The sequence below is a fragment of the Bidens hawaiensis genome, unplaced genomic scaffold (genome assembly GCF_021521415.1).
Source record: "Bidens hawaiensis isolate Kalapana, Puna unplaced genomic scaffold, B.hawaiensis_p1.1 tig00067408_1, whole genome shotgun sequence".
NCBI classification, from domain to species: domain Eukaryota; kingdom Viridiplantae; phylum Streptophyta; class Magnoliopsida; order Asterales; family Asteraceae; genus Bidens; species Bidens hawaiensis.
The window spans coordinates 6,914-28,549 of NW_027501951.1; the positions used below are offsets into that span (position 1 = coordinate 6,914).

Below are 21,636 nucleotides of genomic sequence, written 5' to 3' on the forward strand. Positions count from 1 at the left end.
AAATGTCAACTGAGCGTGTATTATGGTCACATATTGTAAACCAACCAATCATCGAAACGATAACATTAAATCATCATGGTCATGTGTTTATTTAACCAATAAAAATAGTAAATAAATAAATTCATTGAATTGAATAAAGCAACTCAACTCAAGTCACATATATATAAAACACTCCCATTCGCCCAACCACCCAACCTCAGCATTCATTCGTCCTCCACTTTCTCTCTCTATAAATATATATGCATCATAATAAAGTTTTATTATTTGTCCGTATTTGTACGTGATAGAGTCGTGCGTGCTGCAGCAAGCGGTTGGATTTATTTATATCACAAAACATTCATTCTCCTAATTTTCAATGGATTCTGCTTCTTCTGAAGGTAATCCATCAATTTGTGCTAATTACACTATTATCATCATCTGTTGATGTGATTATTGATTCTGCTTTCTGGGTTTTGATTGTTTTCTCAACCCACGTCATAAAAATTGGATCTTTTTTTAAATATATATATTTATCAAGGATTATTTTATTTATTTATATTTGTTGATGAGGGTGACATGTTGATGGATCTGATTCAGTTGCTTGCGTATCTGCATGACTGTTATATGTGTCAAAACCTACCTAGCTAGGGGCTACCCTGCCTTTTTTATTTAAAAAAAATTATTATTTTTTTTTCCATGTTTTTATATATTTATAAGGTTTGATCAAAGAACATAAATTTATTACCCCAAACCCGACCTCAGGAACTTGAAACCCAACCATGGAAACGAAAACTCTAGTAATTTGGTTCGGTTAATGGTTACTTACACGTTCTTGTTTTAGTTAAGAACCTGATTGATCCCGAAGAACTCGACCCGAAACTTTAACGTGAAAAACCTGCCATCTTGTTTTAGTTAAGGTAAATTATATATAAACAAGTGAAATTTGGAAAACTTTATGTTTAGAGGTAGTCTGGTATGGAATATAATGTTGTTGGTGATCTGTTTATGGGTCAAAATGTAAGTTTCAAATCCTAGTTGATGTGGTGTTTTTCTCTGATTAAAAGTCAAATAATTTATTATTGGTTTAATGGTTTTCAAATATATTACTCAGTTTTATCAACCTTTTGCCTGCACTAGAATATCTTTATTGAATATATTATCTTAAGTATCTTTTTTTGGTAGAACAAAAGGTGATTAATCTTGGTTTATTGAAACTAATGGTTCACCAACCTTTGAAGTCAGACCATAATCTTTTTCAGGTTGAGATTTTCATGTGATGTGAAGTTTGGTATAGATAATAAAGATTACTATATGTAATTGTGAAATTAATCAAAACTAAAAAAGTTTTAAAGCTCTTTGGTTTGATTTTAAAGGTCAAACTTATAAATATCAGTTTTTTAGAATAAATATTCCGAAGTATTGAACATTCATTTGTCATTTTGGCTTCAGGGCATGCACTAGATAAATCAAACAGTTTTTCATCTTGTTGAAATTTCTTGGTCAAGTCAAAAGTCAAACATACTACTTTTCACCATCGGATCTTAAATTTATAGAACTCAATAAACAATAAATCAAGAGTTGAAAAGTCAAAGGGTATACAGATTCTAAAATTTTTGCACTAACAACCTTATATCATAATCTAATTATCTTCTTCACTTCAGGATTTGTGTTAGATTCATCAAAGTCTAGAAGGTTAAGTATGGAAGAAAAGAGACAACTTGTATATGAAATATCAGATTGGTCACAAGGTGCACCTGAACTGTTGCAATCATGGAGCCGAACCGACATTCTGCAAATTATATGCACCGAAACAGGAAAAGAAAGAAAGTTTGCTGGATTAACAAAGTCAAAAATCATTGAAATCCTTCTAAACGTTGTGGCCGATAAGAAATCACAAGAAAAGACCACCAAAAGACAGAAAAAATCCGAGTTTTCGACCGATACTTCTCCAATCAACGACATTGACAGTAGTTTAGATTCTAATGATATTAAAATTTGCAAAAATTCTGCTTGTAGAGCAAAATTAAGTCAAGAAGCTGGTTTTTGCAAGCGGTGTTCATGCTGCATTTGTCGTCAATTTGATGAGAATAAAGACCCGAGTTTATGGTTGACTTGTAACTCAGAATATCCTTATGAAGGGATGTCATGCGGTTTTTCATGTCATCTTGAATGTGCTTTACACAATGAAAGATCGGGTATTCCAAAAGACGGGCTTAACAGAGGGCTAGACGGGTGTTTTTACTGCGTGTCATGTGGTAAAGTGAATGATTTGCTTCAGTAAGTTTTTTCTTCATTCATTAAATCTTGAATTTTTGAGCCGTTTACTTATTAACGAGTCAATCTTGTTTATATACAGATGTTGGAGGAAACAAATGATAACTGCAAGGGACACTAGGAGTGTTAACATATTATGCTTTCGGGTTTCTTTAAGCCAGAAGCTCTTGACTGGGACTGTGCGTTACGCAAATCTTCATAATATTGTGAGTGAAATAGTTGAAAAGTTGAAAGCAGATGTCGGCCCGTTGACCGATTTTCCAGTCAAACAAGCCCGGGGTATTGTCAACCGGCTCGCTTCGGGTCCAGATGTTCAAAGACTATGTGCATTAGCAGTCAAGTCCCTTGATTCACTTTTGTCCGGCACACATAACATTGTTATAAAAGGTTTGTTTTTCCTTGATCTTTTTAACCTTCTGTGTGTAAAAGTTTGACTTTTGATGATTTTACAGTTTTTGTTACAACTCTTAAACAAAGGTTTGTTTTTTCTTGATCTTTATAACCTTCTGCTTGCTAAAGTTTGACTTTAGATGATTTTTACGGTCCTTGTTTCAAATCTTGTAAAAGGTTTATTTTTTCTTGATCTTTGTAACCTAATGTTTGCTAAAGTTTGACTTTTGATCTTTTTAACCTTCTGTTTTCTAGTTTTTGTTACAACTCTTGCAAAAGGTTCATCTTTTCTTGATCTTTTTAACCTTCTGTTTGCTTAAGTTTGACTTTTGATGATTTGCAGCAGTTTTTGTTTCAACTCTTATAAAAAGGCTTATTTTTTTCTTGAATCTTGATCTTCATAACCTTTTGTTTGTTAAAGTTTGGCTTTTGATTATTTTGCCGTCTTTGTTCCAACTTCTGTTAGTTTTTTTTAATCTTTATAACCTTTTGTTTGCTCAAGTTTGACTTTTGATGACTTTTAGTCTTTGTTACAAATCTTGCTGATTTTGCAGATGTTGAGGAAGTCAAACTAAGCCAGAGCCTAGCAACAAACTCCAGCAGTCTTTCGAATCCCTCTTCGGTTGAAGATGAAAACAACAACGTTGTTGGCTGCAAAGACACAAAAGCCAAAGAAACTGACACATGTAAAGAACAAGAAAACACTGCTCCCGTTGGCAAAAACAAATGCGTTGAAAACGTAAAAGAATCTGATTTGATTGTTCACATAACCAAAGGCGAGTTACCCGAACCTTCAAAAGACAGTCTTGATGATGGGTCGGGTAAAGAACACGATGGCAGCTGTTCAAAAAAGAGAAGCAGTGATGATCGTGATTTTGGATATTATATGAAGGTGATCAGATGGTTAGAGTGTAAACAACATATAGATACAGATTTCAGACAGAAGTTTCTAACTTGGTACAGCTTGAGAGCGATCCCTGAAGAGGTTAGAGTCGTGAAGGTGTTCGTGGACACATTGATGGAAGATCCGGCTTCGCTCGCGGAGCAGCTTGTTGATACGTTTTCGGAAGTGATTACTAGCAAAAAGTGTTCAAAAGGGTTGTGTTTGAAGCTTTTTCATTGAGAAGAGATTGGAGAAAGTCTGAAAGTTTTAGGATCATTATATTGTTTACATTCTTGGTTTAGAATTTAGATTATCTCATTCATGCTATTTTTGGTTTAGGATTTTTATATACATTATTTATGATTGTAATTTAAGTTGGTTATGGAAGTTGAATGTTTGAAAAGATGACTTGGTAGAAGTCAAGAAATGATGTACGTGATATTGTGAGGTGTAACCACCCGCAATGCGGGACCTATTGGCGTTGGACGCCTATGCTTGAAGAGTGATTTAGAGGCACATGTTTTTTGGGGCAGATGACTCCGTGTAGGTCACCTCACAAGTTCTTTTTTAAAGAAATAATAACAATGTAAATATGTTTATATAATTAAATTTTAAAAATTAATATATAAATATTGTATATTTATTAGTTGAAATTATTTCGAGTTCACTTAAATATGTTTATATATTTAAAAAATAAAATATAAAATTATAAAAATTAATATATGAGTATTAATATATACAATAAAAAGAGGATTGAATCCTACTCACAATTAATTTTTTAATATTTTTTTAGTTAATTCAATTTACTATTTTATATTTAAATATTTATTAATTATTATAACCACTAAACCAATAGCTATAAATCCATATAATAATAATAATAATAATATTAATGGTTTTTATTTCCTTAAGTTTACTTTTTTTTATTTCAACTAATTAATAAATTTAACAAACTATACTTTTAAACTTTAACAAACTATATTTTTAAACACCAAATTTGGACAAAGGTCGGCTTTACATGTTTTATTTGTCGGTTAAACGATTTTCTTAAACTTTGCTTTTATATTTTTTATAATTCGTCTTTACAATGACCGGAACCTTTTTCATGATTTAAAAATATTTCATTGTCGTATGGTTTTATATCCGTGTTTCAACGACCTTTAAAATATTTTCGTTGGCTTACTAATTCATGTTTACGAATTTGTTTTGGCACCGCTGATACTAACCGAATTTGTGTTGGTCCGCAGCCAGTTTTTTTGGTTCTATATATGATAATTTGTTGCATTTTAGCATTGACAGGTTTATTTCTTTTGTTTAGTTTCGATGTCGTAACTTGATACAGATTGACTTCGCGTCGACTTGCAACGAGTTTATGGTTTAACGATTTTGCTTATGTTTTTTTTTGTCAATTTTACTTCGCGTCGACTTGCAACGAGTTTATGGTTTAACGTTTTTACTTAAGTTTTTTTTTTCTTTTTTTTGTCAATTTACTTCGCGTCGACTTGCAACGAGTTTACGGTTTAACACTTTTACTTATATTTTTGTTTCAATTCAAAGCGGGATCCTACTCCTAGTTGTATATTTATTAGTTGAAATTGGTTTTGAGTTCACTTTGTTTCAACATGGGTTTTTAATTGATGGTCAACCGAACCATCTTTTCGAGTAACCTAATTTATAAGTGAAGCAAAGTGTTGATATGGCCAAACTTCTAAAAATTATACTAATATTAGGGGTGAGCAATTTAATCGTTATTACCGTTAACCGAACCATAACCGCCATAACCGAACCGATTTTAACCGATAATCGTCATAATCGGTGGGTTGGTTTTGGTTATAGATACTTCCAAACCCGCCATAACCGAACCGACCCATTTATTTAACCAACAATATAATTGGGATTTATTTTCAACAAACATATTGTCGGATTATACCATTTTGATGTGTTCGGTTGTAACATCACGGGAATTTTGGGCCAAAAATGATAACTCTCCAAAGTTAAGGGACTAATTCTGCCAAATTCAAACTCCAAAGTTAAAAATGAAAAATCTGTTTCTTGTCCTATCGTGCTACGCGATGGGGACAAGGGACAAGCCATCGCGTATCGGGAATGGGCTTGGTCAAACCTTCTGGAAGGGTCAACAGCGATACGCGATCGCTGGTTGGACCTACGTCATCGCGTATCGCGATGACGTGTCCCGACACGTGGCATCACGTGGCACATCATCCTCCACGTGTTAACACGTGGCACACCGTCTGCCACGTAGCAACACATGGCAGACCTACGTTGTGACTGTGCGTAGCTACATCGCACTACGCGATGGGTGACTAGGAGCCTATCGCGTATCGCAATAGCATCCAAGATTTTGCCTATAAATAGCAGGTCTGGGGTCTTCATAAACCACATCCAAAATCAGTTCTCAATCATCTCTCTACTCTCTCACTACACCTCGAAATTTGTGCCAACGATCCACCTCGAAAACCATGCCCTGATTCCTCGATAAACGTGCCATACCTCGATATTCGTACCACTCCGAGACGACGTTCCGAGCAAGAAGGTGGTGTCGTTATTACAACCCGACGATCACCTCGAAGTGCGTGCCGAGAAGAAAGTTGGTGTCTCGAGAAGCGTGCCGAAGTGAAGTGGCGATCAAAGCGAGTGTTGAAAAGACTAAGCGGCGTAGAAGTGCTGCTCGAGTATCTAGGAAATATTAAGCCGAGGAAAGGTAAGGCTTACTACCCGACTAAAATAATAATAAAATATTCTAAAAGGCTTAATGTCCAAAGTCGGAATTATACTCGATGTTTATGAAAAGAAATTATATAACAAAGAAAAGAAAAGAAAAAGGAAATTTACAAATGTAAGTATATATATGTGTGTGTATGATTATATATATACATAGTTCTTTGTTATAATTATTATTTAAGTATAATGTGTATTCTTAAATAATAAAGAAAAGAATACGTTTCTTAAAGAAGAAGAAACGTCTGGTTTTTATAATAAACTAAAGGTTTATAAATATTGCTTTTAAAACTAAAGGTTTTAAAGTAAAGGAAATGAACTAAAGGTTCATCGAGATAATAAGAATAAAGGTCTTAAGTCGGATTGTATATCCGACTAATAAAAGTTATACTCGTACTATAGGTGCGAGATAGCAAGAAAGATTACGCAAGGACGGTGTTGGAAACCGATCCCGATCAAAGGTGAATACGCCCCACTTTTACAAACTTGTTTTCAAATAAATAAACGTGTTATGTGTAAAACTTTACATGAGACTAAGTGTCTCTAAAAACATTATTAATAAGAGTAAAAGCCTAGCCCTCAGGCTGTAGTATACGTTTGTCTGGATCCTTACATATGTGGTAAAATGCGGTGGGCACATCGCACCACGCCTGGTCACAACCTCCAGCCACGATGGGCCGAACCAAAGTATGTTCGAGTGAGAATGACCTTGTGTATATTTATGGTACCTAAGTACGTCGGGACGCCGTGGTGTTTTGCTGGGGTGACCTAGGTAGAGACTCGAGTTATAATGATATTTTTGTTATTCCTAAGCCAAGATGGGCCGAGGCACGCGTAACCCTCGAGGGGTAACAAAGTAAAAGAAAATATTTTCGCGTCAGCATATTCACCAGCATTCGTTGCTGACGTATTTTTATAACATTTTGCAGGTAACCAAGATTAGAGCTAAAGGACGAAGGCTCAAGAATCCGATGGCTCAGATAATTTTTGTCAGATGTTAATATAGCTAAATGGTGGTTTTGTAACCTTAAAACAAGTAAACACAAATGGAACTTGTTTCCATCTTTCGTATTGTAAATATTTTACAACTTTAATCCTTATATTTTATAAAGTCTTCCGCTAACAATCGTAACTCTGATTTATTTACAAATGTGGTACCAACTATCGAGTCACGCCCCTAGGCCCTAGATGGGGTGTGACAGGTTGGTATCAGAGCCATCGATCTTAGCGAATTGGGTATCATAAAACAATACCCAAGCTTCGATCCAAGCATAGGAAAATATTTTACTTGTTTATTTGAATAGGGATAAGATTGGCCGTTAACCTTTTCTTTCCCTCTTTATATTCTAAACCACCCATTAAAAATATCGTATGAGAAGTTAATGGAGTATTATGATCGTGAAGCAAGAAGAGCAAGGAAATACTACAAGTTCCCATAAGACGTCATAGATGAAGATTACTTTGAGGCCTTCTTTATCCGAGACCAATACATTGAACGTCCCAAACCAGTATACTTTCCCGGAACTGAACAATGCCCAATCAAACTACTCGATAGTCCACCACCACAAAGAATCGAACCACCAAGACACTCGAGCTATCATCCACCGACTATGCCTATGTATCAACCCACGGAAATACCAGCATACCGCCCCTCGGAAATTCCCACCTACCAACCACCACAAGTACCACAATACTACCCAACCGGATATTTTCCAAATGCACACCCATCCTATACCTTCCTTTCAAGCCAACCCATAAAGGAAGAACCAAAATCCCCATCCTCCGATTGGATGTAGTGCCACTCCGACCTGCGAAGGTGGCAACTGAAAGCTCTACCGCTTATGAAGTCAACTCACAACCCAACAATGGAGAAGGATCATCCCGCAAACCAAGAATGAGGGTGACGATGCCTTATGAGAGTTTCAAGATACCTGCGATGATCAACGAAGCCACTCAGTATAGGGAAGAAGAGGAAGAGCCTATGGAGGAAGAAGAGGAGGATCCCGAAGAAGAGGATCCTATGGAAGAAACTGAACCGGAAGAAGAGCATCCCGACGACTTAAAGGAGATATCAACATCCATTAATGGATCACTCACTTCCAACAACCCAAGCTACGGTTCTGTCGATCCGTATGTTCAATATCTTGAGCAACTAAGGAACCAAGCTTCATCAAGCTTCCCGCCATTTCAAGGAAGGATCCCTTCAATTCAAGAACAAGTTGATGAGATTCGCGAGCAAAATCAAGCCGCCGAGACATACCTCTACCTTGCAGCTGATCAGACTTACGTCCCGTATCTTGAACCGAGAAACCACTTCGAGATGGTGACGCTGGGTTACCGCGACCCACCGCCACAATATGGATACCCCGACGTCATTCCACAGTCGTACGAGGAACACCTTGATCGCGCATTGCACGAGACTGATGACTGGAGGAAGAATGTGGCTGAAGAAGGGAAAAAGAAGAAGAAGATAGGAGAGAAGCTTCTCCACAAATGCAACAAACTGACAAGGGTTGTCAAGAAGTTTCAGAAGGACTGAGATGATGATGGTAATGGTGTGTTTCAAGAGAAGAAGCGTGTGTGTGCTCAAGTTTATATGTGTAAACTAGTTTATGTGTAATGTGATGAATAATGTATGGATAAGAAAATATATATACATCGGATATGAATGTATATATATAAGTGTGTTGTAATAATCCTTGTATATACCATGTATGGTATATACAAATGATGAAATAAAATGTGTGTTTAATGAAGAACATTTGTTAAATTTCAGATATAAAAGAATAAAAAGAAAAAGATAATATGTCTCAACGAAGTAATAACGTTGAGGTTTCCCGAAAGAATCTGAAAAACAAAAAGAAAAAGGAAAAGGACCTGAAAAAGAACAAGAAGATCCAATTCCCGAAAAATTTATGGATCGAATTCAAAAGATGATTAAAGACGCTGTTAGGGAAGGATCCATGGCTAGGTCCCAATATCGTCAAACGAAACATTCTCACTCTCACTCGGTTAATCCGTCCCGAAAATCTGTTTCCAAACCCCGTTCTAGACCCTCGCACGTAGATGAGAGTGTACACGAATCAAACGCCGATGGAGGCGTTCGTCAAGAATTTAAAAGGCTTAAGATTGGTGGGTGTACGTTCAAGGACTTCAAGTACTATGGGCCGAAAGAATTCCACGACGATAAGGGAGCCATCGCGACTATTAGGTGGCTTGAATAGATGGAGACGATTGTAATTACGAGTAAGTGTTCGGAAGAGGAGAAGATTCAATACTTCGCCCTGATGTTCAAAGGCGAAGTGCTGGAGTGGTGGAACACGCTAATCATGAGTAGAGGAAGGGAGGCAATGTATGGGTTGTCATGGAGCGAGTTTAAGGAACTGTTAATGTCGAAATTCTGTCCTATGCATGAAACGGACCAAATCCAAACCAAGTTCCTAGCTCACAAGGTCGTTGGAACGAACCTTCGTGAATACCAAATTCCACGAATACTGTCGCTTGGTGCCCCAGCTGGTTACCCCAGAATCCAGCAAAGTCACACGCTACATATGGGGATTGCCATGAGAGATTCGTGATATGGTGAGGTCGCACTTACCTCAAACCGCCAACTCCGCGATGGAGTTCGCCGGATACTTAATGGGCGGAATGATCCGCAATAAAGACGAAGATAAGAGGGTCGTGTCGACGCAAGATACGAAGAAGGAAGGAAATGCCCGTTTCAAGGGTAAGGGAGTCGACCAACGAAGGTCTGGCTTCGGCTCCGGCATCCCACAATGCAAAATTTGCAAGAAATACCATAGGGGCCGATGCCATCTAACTCCCCGTCCTTGTGAGTCATGTCACAAATTCGGTCACGCCACGGCCGATTGCTGGAAGAAGAAGAAGATGACTTGCTACAATTGCAAGGAGATGGGGCATCTTAGCTTTGAGTGCCCCAAGAATAAACCCGCGACTGGTGGTGCGGGTGGTAGCGGTCAGAAGAGTGAGCCCAAGAAGGGCAATGCAAGAGTGTTCGTCCTTGATACGAAGAAAGCGGCCGATACACCGGAAACCATCACCGGTACGTTTCTTGTTAACAATGTATATGCTAGAGTCTTGTTTGATTCAGGAGCCAATTTAAGTTTTATAGATTATAAGTTTTGTAGTCTATTAAACGAACCCTTAATCAAACTTAATAAAACTCTAAGCGTCGAGACCGCTAGTGGTGAAATTATTAAAATATCCGAAGCTTTAGAAAACGGAAAAATCTTATTAGCCGGTTACGTTTTACCTATTCAATTGTTACCTATGACTCTTGCTGGTTTTGATGTTGTGTTGGGTATGGATTGGTTATCCGACAACCATGCCCGTATCCTTTGCAATAGCAAGACTATTGAACTCCAATCCCCGGACAAACGTACCATACGAATCGAAGGGGATAAGGACGCTGGCCAAGTTAGCCTAATCTCAATAATAAAGGCGAACAAATGTTTAAACCAAGGATGCTTTGCATTCATGGCCTACATCACCGAAGAATCTAAACCTAAAGAAATCAAAGACGTTCCTGTAGTTTCCGATTTTGCCGATGTCTTTCCCGACGATCTCCCCGACATTCCTCCCGATCGCGAGGTAGAATTTAGAATCGATCTCATTCCCGACATTGCTCCGATCGCCAAGGCTCCATATCGCCTCGCACCAACCGAGATGAAAGAACTAAAGAAACAACTTGACGAGCTTCTCAAGAAAGGATTTATACGACCAAGTTCATCGCCATGGGGAGCGCCGATACTTTTTGTCAAGAAGAAGGATGGATCCATGCGAATGTGCATAGACTACCGAGCCCTCAACAAAGTTACCATCAAGAACCGATATCCACTTCCCCGAATTGAAGACTTGTTCGACCAACTCCAAGGTGCCAGCTTCTTTTCCAAGATCGATCTCCGCTCCGGCTATCACCAACTTAAGGTTCAATCCGAAGATATTCCAAAGACCGTGTTTCGAACAAGGTACAGCCATTATGAGTTCACCGTTATGCCATTTGGACTTACTAATGCGCCGGCTGCGTTCATGGATATGATGAATCGTATCTGTAAGCCTTACTTAGATAAGTTTGTGATCGTATTCATCGACGACATATTAATTTATTCTAAGTCTAAGGCCGATCATGAGAATCACCTTCGAACGTTACTTGAAACTCTGAGGTTCGAGAAATTGTATGCCAAGTTCCCAAAATGCAAATTTTGGTTGCACGAAGTGCAATTTCTTGGTCATATCATCAACGTCAATGGTATTCAAGTAGACCCCGCTAAGATTGAAGCTATCTCTAAGTGGGAGATCCCGTAGTCGCCAACCGAGATCCGAAGCTTCTTGGGATTGGCCGGCTATTATCGTAGGTTTATCGAAAACTTTTCTCGAATCGCTGTTCCTCTAACCTCCTTGACTCGAAAGAACATTAAATATGAATGGGGAACAAAACAACAAGAGGCGTTCGATATACTTAAACAAAAGCTTACCCAAGCTCCTATACTAGCCTTGCTAGAAGGTATCGAAGATTTTGTTGTCTTTTGCGATGCATCTCATTACGGCTTGGTATGTGTATTGATGCAACGAAAGAAAGTAATCGCTTACGCCTCACGTCAATTGAAAGTACACGAGAAGAATTACACGACTCACGATCTAGAGTTAGGCACCATAATCTTCGCACTTAAGATATGGAGGCACTACCTCTATGGAGTAAGATTTACCGTGTACACTGATCATAAGACCTTAAAGCATATCTTTGATCAAAAGGAGCTCAACATGTGCCAACGACGCTGGATGGAGACCCTCAACGACTATGACTGCGAAATAGTTTATCATGAAGGTAAAGCCAACGTTGTGGCTGATGCCTTAAGTCGTAAAGAGCACGAAAAGCCAAAAAGAGTCCGAGTGTTAAGGCTAGAACTTCAAATCGATCTTGTTGACCAAATCAAATCCGCTCAAACTCAAGCAATCAACGAGAATCAAATCTCTGATGAAAAACGTAATGGCACCATTGACTCGTTAGTCAAAGGTGATGATGGTATTCTTAGAATGGGAAACCGAATTTGGGTACCAATTGTTGGAGGATTGCGTGAGATGATATTAAACGAAGCCCATAAGTCTAAATATACGATGCATCCCAGGAGTGACAAAATGTACCATAACCTCAAGGAGAACTATTGGTGGAATGGAATGAAGAAAGATGTCGCTTCGCATGTGGCGAAATGTTTGACGTGTTTAAAAGTCAAGGCTGAACACCAAAAGCCTTCGGGACTGCTTCAGCAACCCGAACTTCCCGTATGGAAGTGGGAGTTGATTACTATGGATTTCATTACCAAACTCCCTAAAACGACCCGACAACATAATGCAATCTGGGTAATTGTGGATCGATTAACAAAGTCTGCACACTTCATACCCATCAATGAGTCTTACTCAATGGACAAATTAGCTCGTATCTATGTTAACAATATTGTGGCCCTACATGGGGTACCACTGTCCATTATTTCTGATCGGGACAGTCGTTTCACGTCTCACTTCTGGAAAAGCTTCCAACAAGCGCTAGGTACAAAGTTAAACCTTAGCACTGCCTATCATCCACAAACTGATGGGCAAAGCGAAAGGACGATTCAAACATTGGAAGACATGCTCCGAGCTTGCGTGATAGACTTAGGTGGAAGTTGGGATGACCACTTACCCCTAATGGAGTTTTCATATAACAATAGTTATCTTGCAAGTATTCAAGCTGCACCGTTCGAGGCGTTGTATTGTCGAAAATGTAGAATGCCCGTGTGTTGGTCTGAAACTGGAGATAATCAATTATCTGGACCCGAGATAGTCCAAGAAACCACCGACAAAGTTATCCAAATCCGCGAACGACTTAAGACGGCACGTGATCGCCAAAAGAGTTACGCCGATGTCCGTCGTAAGCCGTTAGAATTCAATGTCGGTGATAAAGTTCTTTTAAAAGTCTCTCCATGGAAGGGCGTGGTTCGTTTCACTCGATACGTTGGACCCTTCGAGGTACTTGAACGAATTGGTACCATCGCATATCGATTGCGACTACCCGAGGAAATGCAAGGGATACACAATGTATTCCATATCTCGAATCTGCGTAAATGTTTAGCCGATGAATCTCTCTCGATGCCGTTAAAAGATGTTGAAATTAATGAGAACTTAAAATTTGTTGAGCGCCCAATTCAAATCGAAGATTCAAAACATAAGAAGCTCAAAAGACGAACTTTGAAAATAGTGAAAGTAAAATGGGATTCCCAACGAGGACCCGAGTATACTTGGGAACTCGAGTCTGAAATGAGAAAGAAATACCCCCACTTATTCTTGTGAAGCAATCTCGAGGACGAGATTTATTTCAAGGTGGGGAGGATGTAACATCACTGGAATTTTGGGCCAAAAATGACAACTCTCCAAAGTTAAGGGACTAATTCTGCCAAATTCAAACTCCAAAGTTAAAAATGAAAAATCTGTTTTCTTGTCCTATCGCGCTACACGATGGGGACAAGGGACAAGCCATCACGTATCGCGAAGGGGATTGGTCAAACCTTCTGGAAGGGTTAACAGCGATACGCGATCGCTGGTTGGACCTACGTCATCGCGTATCGCGATGACGTGTCCTGACACCTCTGGCATAAGACTGCCACGCGTCCACACGTGGCACACCTCTCGCCATGTGTCCCACCACGTGGCAACACGTGGCACATCGTCCGCCACGTATTAACACGTGGCACACCGTCTGCCACGTAGCAACACGTGGCAGACCTACGTTGTGACTGTGCGTAGCTACATCGCTCTACGCGATGGGTGACTAGGAGCCTATCGCGTATCGCGATAGGATCCAAGATTTTGCCTATAAATTGCAGGTCCGGGGTCTTCATAAACCACATCCAAAATCAGTTCTCAATCATCTCTCTACTCTCTCACTACACCTCGAAATTCATGCCAACGATCCACCTCGAAAACCGTGCCCCGATTCCTCAATAAACGTGCCATACCTCGATATTCGTACCACTCCACGATGACGTTCCGAGCAAGAAGGTGGTGCCGTTATTACAACCCGATGATCACCTCGAAGTGCGTGCCGAGAAGAAAGTTGGTGTCTCGAGAAGCGTGCCGAAGTGAAGTGGTGATCAAAGCGAGAGTTGAAAAGACTAAGCGGCGTAGAAGTGTTGCTCGAGTATCTAGGAAATATTAAGCCGAGGAAAGGTAAGGTTTACTAGCAGTAAGTGGGTATCGAACACAGGGAATTTGTGAAAATTGCGTTACTGAGTAGCTATGAAATTAATCTAAATTAATCTAAGTGCAAAATGTAAATTCAATGATTTGGTTGTTTGATTTTTGATTAACAAAAAAATATAAAACAATAAACAAGTTTTAAACAATATAAGAAAGAATGCTCTCTCCCGATTTCAGGTTTCCAGTGTTAATAAAGTTAATGTTTACTTGTGAGGTGAATTACACAATTATAATTCGTGAAAATGCGTTTGGATGTGATAAGCGAGGACTAAGTACTTGGATTAGAAAACGCAAGGTTGTCACTCATTAATCAGTTTAGTATTGCTAACCCTAATTCTCTTCTATTAAATCTCGATTGCCTATGGCACCAAGAACGGATAGTCAAGAACACGAATTATACCATACTAACAATTACAAAACAAACACACAATCACCATAGCACAATAATCAAATGATCACAATACTATCTCACCAATAACATAAACGATTAACAATTATCCAAGTATAAAACCTTACAATTCCGGAGAGAACAATAAGAGTACTAGCCACACATCGTTTGATTAATCATCACATCAATTAGGTTAATCGAACATATCATAAACCCAAACAAATGATTATAATCACCAAAGTCTTGTTATTGCTCTCAAAATTTCGTCCCTAGGTTGTTTAGAATGAAAAGATAATGAAAAGCCTAGCCAAAAACCGATTGAAATAAGAAAATAAAATGGCAGTTATCTTCAGCTGGACCGTGGCCCACGGTTGAACCGTGGGTCACGGTGGTCTTCACGGTGAGACCACGGTGCCCTCTGTCGTTTTTGTCAATATTGGACCGTGGCTCACGGTGGTGACCGTGGGCCACGGTTGACTTTGACCTTGCCATCCTGTTTTCACTTCATTTGACCTCTCTCGCGTCTTTGACTCATTCGGTTGCCTCGGTATACTCCATAATAGCCCCAGAACCTCCTTTGAGCCTACAATTCACCAATCATACCGTAGTTATCTAATTCCACAAAATAAACAAATTCAAATCATGATTATTACGGTTTTAAATCAATTAAGGGTTGTCCCATGGACCACCCGTCACCCGACTAAAATAATAATAAAATATTCTAAAAGGCTTAATGCCCAAAGTCGGAATTATACTCGATGTTTATGAAAAGAAATTATATAAGAAAGAAAAGAAAAGAAAAAGGAAATTTAAAAATGTAAGTATATATATGTGTGTGTATGATTATATACATACATATTTCTTTCTTATAATTATTATTTAAGTATAATGTGTATTCTTAAATAATAAAGAAAAGAATACGTTTCTTAAAGAAGAAGAAACGTCGGGTTTTATAATAAACTAAAGGTTTATAAATATTGTTTTTAAAACTAATGGTTTTAAAGTAAAGGAAATGAACTAAAGGTTCATTGAGATAATAAGACTAAAGGTCTTAAGCCGGATTGTATATCCGACTAATAAAAGTTATACTCGTACTATAGGTGCGAGATAGCAAGAAAGATTACGCAAGGACGGTGTTGGAAACCGATCCCGATCAAAGGTGAATACGCCCCACTTTTACAAACTTGTTTCCAAATAAATAAACGTGTTATGTGTAAAACTTTACATGAGACTAAGTGTCTCTAAAAACATTATTAATAAGAGTAAAAGCCTAGCCTCAGGCTGTAGTATACGTTTGTCTGGATCCTTACATATATGGTAAAATGCGGTGGGCACATCGCATTACGCCTGGTCACGACCTCCAGCCACGATGGGCCGAACCAAAGTATGTTCGAGTGAGAATGACCTTGTGTATATTTATGGTACCTAAGTACGTCGGGACGCTGCGGTGTCTTACTGGGGTGACTTAGGTAGAGACTCGAGTTATAATGATATTGTTTTAACTTTGTTATTCCTAAGCCAAGATGGGCCGAGGCACGCGTAACCCTCGAGGGGTAACAAAGTAAAAGAAAATATTTTCGCGTCAGCATATTTACCAGCATTCGTTGCTGACGTATTTTTATAACATTTTGCAGGTAACCATGATTAGAGCTAAAGGACGAAGGCTCAAGAATCCGATGGCTCGGATAATTTTTGTCAGATGTTAATATAGCTAAATGGTGGTTTTGTAAACTTAAAACAAGTAAACACAAATGGAACTTGTTTCCATCTTTCGTATTGTAAATATTTTACAACTTTAATCCTTATATTTTATAAAGTCTTCCGCTAACAATCGTAACTCTGATTTATTTACAAATGTGGTACCAACTATCGAGTCACGCCCCTAGGCCCTAGATGGGGGTGTGACATCGGTTCAACTTTTGTTATCAAATTAACTTAAATTTCATTGTTAGATTATATAATGTCATTTTTTCAACATTTGACATTAATATTATGGATTATATATTTTGTTGAATTATGTCAAGTCATTTTTTCTAATATTTGGTATCAAACTTTTAAGCTCAATTAAATTGTTTTGGTTACGGTTAACCGACCTACAACCGACCCGCTTTAACCTTCAAAACCGATTAACCGAAACCGCCACAACGGATCGGTTATGGTTATGGTTATCCATTAACCGACATATCTATGGTTATGGGTTTGACTCAAAACCACTCCAAACCGACCCATGCACACCCCTATTATATATAGGATTACTCTGAAAAATAGTAAGCAAAGCAAAACTATTTGTTACAATTAAGAATAGACCTTTGCATTTTTATACATCAGGTTTTAGATTGTGTTAGTTTAGCATCCAAAGTTTTAGAGGCTGCTTGTTAAGTGTTAAGCCATTAAGTGATAAACCGGTAAGAGGTCTGAATGATTAAGATACTCTGAGCCAGTAAGTGTTGTTTGGTTGGATATCTGAATGACTGTGCAGAATAACTGTTTTACCCCTTTAAACTATTTCGAGTTGAATAACATATCTCCCTAGTCAAAGCTCTTAATAACTTTACTGAATGACAAAACTTTCATCATAATCAACCAAAATACATCTTAAAACTAGTTCACCAAGTCACTGGCACAAATAACTTAACAATAGTTCACCAAATCTTGCGTTACAGTTTTATTAGAGTATACTGCGATTTTCTTCCTTGTGGTTTGTTAAAATCTACGGCTTTAGTCCAATAGTTTTAAATCTGCAATTTTCGTTCATGTGGTTTCATTTCACTTGAAACTAAACCCAAACTCACTAACCCTGTTAAGTCTGGTCGTTAAACCCATCAGCGTACCCCTCATGTGATGGGTAGTTTTGTCCTTTTTTCCCCAAATACACTTCAACCCCGCACACGAAGGAGCTTTTGAATTAGGGTTGGGATTTATTTAGGGAGAAAAAGGACAAAACTGCCCATCACTTGAGGGGCACGCTCATTGGTTTAATGACCAGACTTAACATGGTTAGTGGGGTTGGGTTTAATTGCAGTGCAACAAAACCACATGAATGAAATCACAGATTTTAAACTATTGGACTAAAAACGTAGATTCTGATAAACCACATGGACGGAAACCGCAGTTTACTCATTTTATTAAAACAAATGTACAAAAGCAAAAAAGTATATCGTCTCAAGTATATTTTTGAAAATACCAGTTGAAGTTCATGTGCCGATGTGCCATGATGCTTTCTTTCAAATTTAAAAGTTAATTGCTACACGCATGAAGAATAAAATACAACTCAAAGGAACTATAACTACATAAAGAATAAAGAGCCCAACAGGACAATAAAAGAGAGTTTGACATTGTATGTTGGGGAAAATGAATATGGTACTGTTATGCGTGTAAGCTTAGACGCAAAACTCATTAAAACTACGTAGTTTTGATTAAAAATACTCAAAATTTAATTTCCCCCCTAATTCCTACCATCCAAATCCATTATCTATCTCCCTCCCATCCACGGTCTCCCAAGGCTTGGATCTGAGATTTTTTAAGTTTTGTGTTCTCGTATGGACTAATGGTTAGCAATCAATAAATTTAAAATTGATTTATATCCTTCCTAATTATTTAATCATAGAATTCTCAATTGAATATGCAATATGAACTTTTTGTTAGCAATTCAGTAAAAATTAGATTGTTCGTTCGTCACAGTTGATCATCCATTCCAATTTGTGTTTTATTAACATTTTAATATTAATAATGAGTTTTAACATCTATGGATACAACACACACAATTCACATATTTTGAAACAAATCTAATGGATGCTATTTCATATTATAGTTATGATTAACGATTGCACTAATTTTAGATCGAAACCTTGGGAGACAGTGGATGGGAGGAAGATCAGGCTGTCGAGATATAGAAGATCAATGGTAGAGATTAGGGGGACAAAAATTAAATTTTGAGTATTCACTGGAATCATTCGTAAGGTTTCATCAATAACATTTCTGCATCTAAATCAAGGTTGCTGGCAACCTCATCAACAACGTAATTGAAAATAATCCTTTCTAGACAAAATAAAATTATGTGTGCATACCTTAATGTCGTATCCTTCTTCAAGAGAGCTTAAGAACGCGTGAACTACTTACTTTTGCAACTCAATTTGTCTTTAGGTACATCAACAGATAATGATGGTAAAAAAGCCTGAGCCCGACAAGTATACCCGAAACCCGAAACAAATGGGACGGGTATACCCAAAACCCGATGGGTATGGGCCAGGTATGGGATTAGGATTTAAAAGTTTTCACGGATACGGGCCGGGTATGGGATTAGATGATACTCGACCTGATTACTTGAAATTACATACTCGTTTACCCGAACTATATACCCGAATCATATACCAGAAAAATTCTTTGTATTTCATAGGTTGTGAAGTATATATATATATATATATATATAAAGAGTATAATGATATTATTGATTTATTGTCACGCTTAAATATATGGAGTGTATTATATTTAAATTTGTAATAATTGTTGTATGAATTATAAGGTATAAAATAATTTTAATACTAAAAACAATGTACTTGAAAGTCCCAACGGGTATACCCGATACCCGACGGGTAATTACCCGACAAATTCCCGACGGATAATGGGCTGGGTATGCGACACGATTTTACAATCGAGTATGGGCATGGGATTACCAATACCCGGCCCGTTGCCATCCCTAAGACAACACATGCTTGCCGTGAGTTATTTTCCACTTTTCTAGGTGAATTTGCCCAATTCTATGTATAAATCTGCCTTAAAAATTTAAAGCTTTAGTATCAACTCAAGAATGCATACAACTTAAAAGTCTTTTTATGGTATGACTAAATAAAGACAAAAAGATAAAGAACTCACAGTTGATATGCAACTTCTCCATAAAGGAATCACCAATTTGTGATGATTAAATAAAGGTTATCACAACAAATTATAAATCTAGATCAATGAAGACATCAAACATAAAATATGTCTCCTTTTCAGACCTAATCCTATTGAAGTCACTGTTGGGTTTCGTAGGCCTTTTTCGGTGTAGGTTCGGTTCATTATTTGAAGTCCAAAGGGCAGACGGGTGTAGGGTGGCTAAACCGAAGCCCTACCCAGTTAAGATTTCTTGTTCAGTAATTTACAAACCCTAGACTAGCCTCTATTTAAACAACGTTATGTACTTGTAATCTGTTGTCACTCAATAAAAGAAATACCTAGATGCCACCCGTGGACGTAGGTCAGTTTAGACCGAACCACGTTAATTCCTCGTGTCCGTTTATTGCTTTCGTGTTTGTGCTCGGTTCGTGTGTGTGTTTAATCCTTACAAGTGGTATCAGAGCTTAGGTTCGGATCACACGAAGAACACGTTGGACCAGTCCCGTACATCGCCGTCACACCAAGAGTCGGAGCTAGGTTCCGTCGCGTTACCGCTGCTAGGGTTTCGCAGTTGTTACCAGTAGCCACCAGTCGTTTTCTTATATTGTGTCGCCGCAGATCTGCGTTGAGGTTCCGCTCTGAAAGTCGTCATCGCATCACCCCTGTTTGATCGCCTATAGTTTTCTGCCATGTGTTGTTTTTTTTCGGGCGATTCTAGTCGACAAGATCAAAAGAAAAAAAAAGACCAACCGCTAAACTCATCGCCATCGAAGGTTATTTTGATTTATGTTTTTTCATTTAATCTGGCAGAAGGGAGTCTAGGTGGTTACTTTTAATTTTTTTTCGTTTGGTCGTGAAAACATAAGGCAGTAGGTGGGCCCAAAATTTTGGTAGAATCAGTAAAACAAAGGAATTAGGTTGAATTGATATTCTTTTTGGTAGCTTTGCCCAGAAGTTAATTTGGGTTGAAATCCTATTTTGTGAATTACGAGCCAAGAGTAGTCAATCAAGATACTATTTTTATTGAAGAATCGTTGTTATTCACAATAAGCATTAAAGAAACATAGAACCTGTGCCAACCGCGTTTGTCAGGTTTTGTCGTTTCAGTTCCTGATTGTTATTCCACTGCAGTTTAAATAGGTTGATTGTTTAACAGAGTTCAGTAGAATAGTTATTAAGTTCAGGCCCGTCCGATCATTGTGTCTATCTCTGTTTTATCCAGTTTTTCGTTTTAGTCATTGTCATGGCAGAAGACGGAAAGGTTTCGATACAGAAGTTTGACGGACAGAAATTTGGTTGGTGGAAGATGCAAATTGAAGCGCTACTTTGTCAGAAAAACTTGGATGTAGTGTTTGAGAATGAAAAACCAGAAAATTTGTCAGAAGCAGATTGGAAGAAGTTAGACAAGAAAGCTAGGGCTTGTATTACTTTGTTGTTGTCGGAAGATGTGGCGTTTAACGTCATAAAAGAAACCACATCCTGTGGTATGATGGAGGCGCTATCCAACATGTATGAGAAGCCTTCGACATCGAATAAGGTGTATCCTATCAGAGAGCTAGTGACAATGTGACACTCGTCAATTTCAGGTTAACTCCGTTAATCCAAACTCCGACAATTCAAACTTTAGATCACTAGAACTATAACGCACATCTCATTACATTTAAACTAGGGTTTTAAATGACGCATGACAATCACTACACAAGTAGTCTTTCGGAATTGCACCGAAACACACACGAGTCGACTCAAACCATTAGTGAACAAACGACAAATATCAAAACAATAAGTATTTGATAATTATGTGTTAGGTTTATGTGTTATTTGATATTTATATGTAGAACATTAACTCAAGATGCAAAAG

At 38.0% G+C, this 21,636-nt stretch overlaps 1 protein-coding gene across 1 annotated transcript; it reads left to right on the forward strand.

The window, feature by feature from the left end:
* Positions 1 to 204: 204 nt before the first annotated feature.
* Positions 205 to 3,791, forward strand: LOC143604955 (VIN3-like protein 2). Its single transcript, XM_077081264.1, has 4 exons — positions 205 to 377; positions 1,641 to 2,256; positions 2,336 to 2,640; positions 3,198 to 3,791. Exons 1-4 carry the CDS (start codon positions 356 to 358, stop codon positions 3,764 to 3,766), a joined length of 1,512 nt encoding a protein of 503 aa, XP_076937379.1. The 5' UTR covers positions 205 to 355; the 3' UTR covers positions 3,767 to 3,791.
* The last annotated feature ends 17,845 nt before the right edge of the window (positions 3,792 to 21,636 follow it).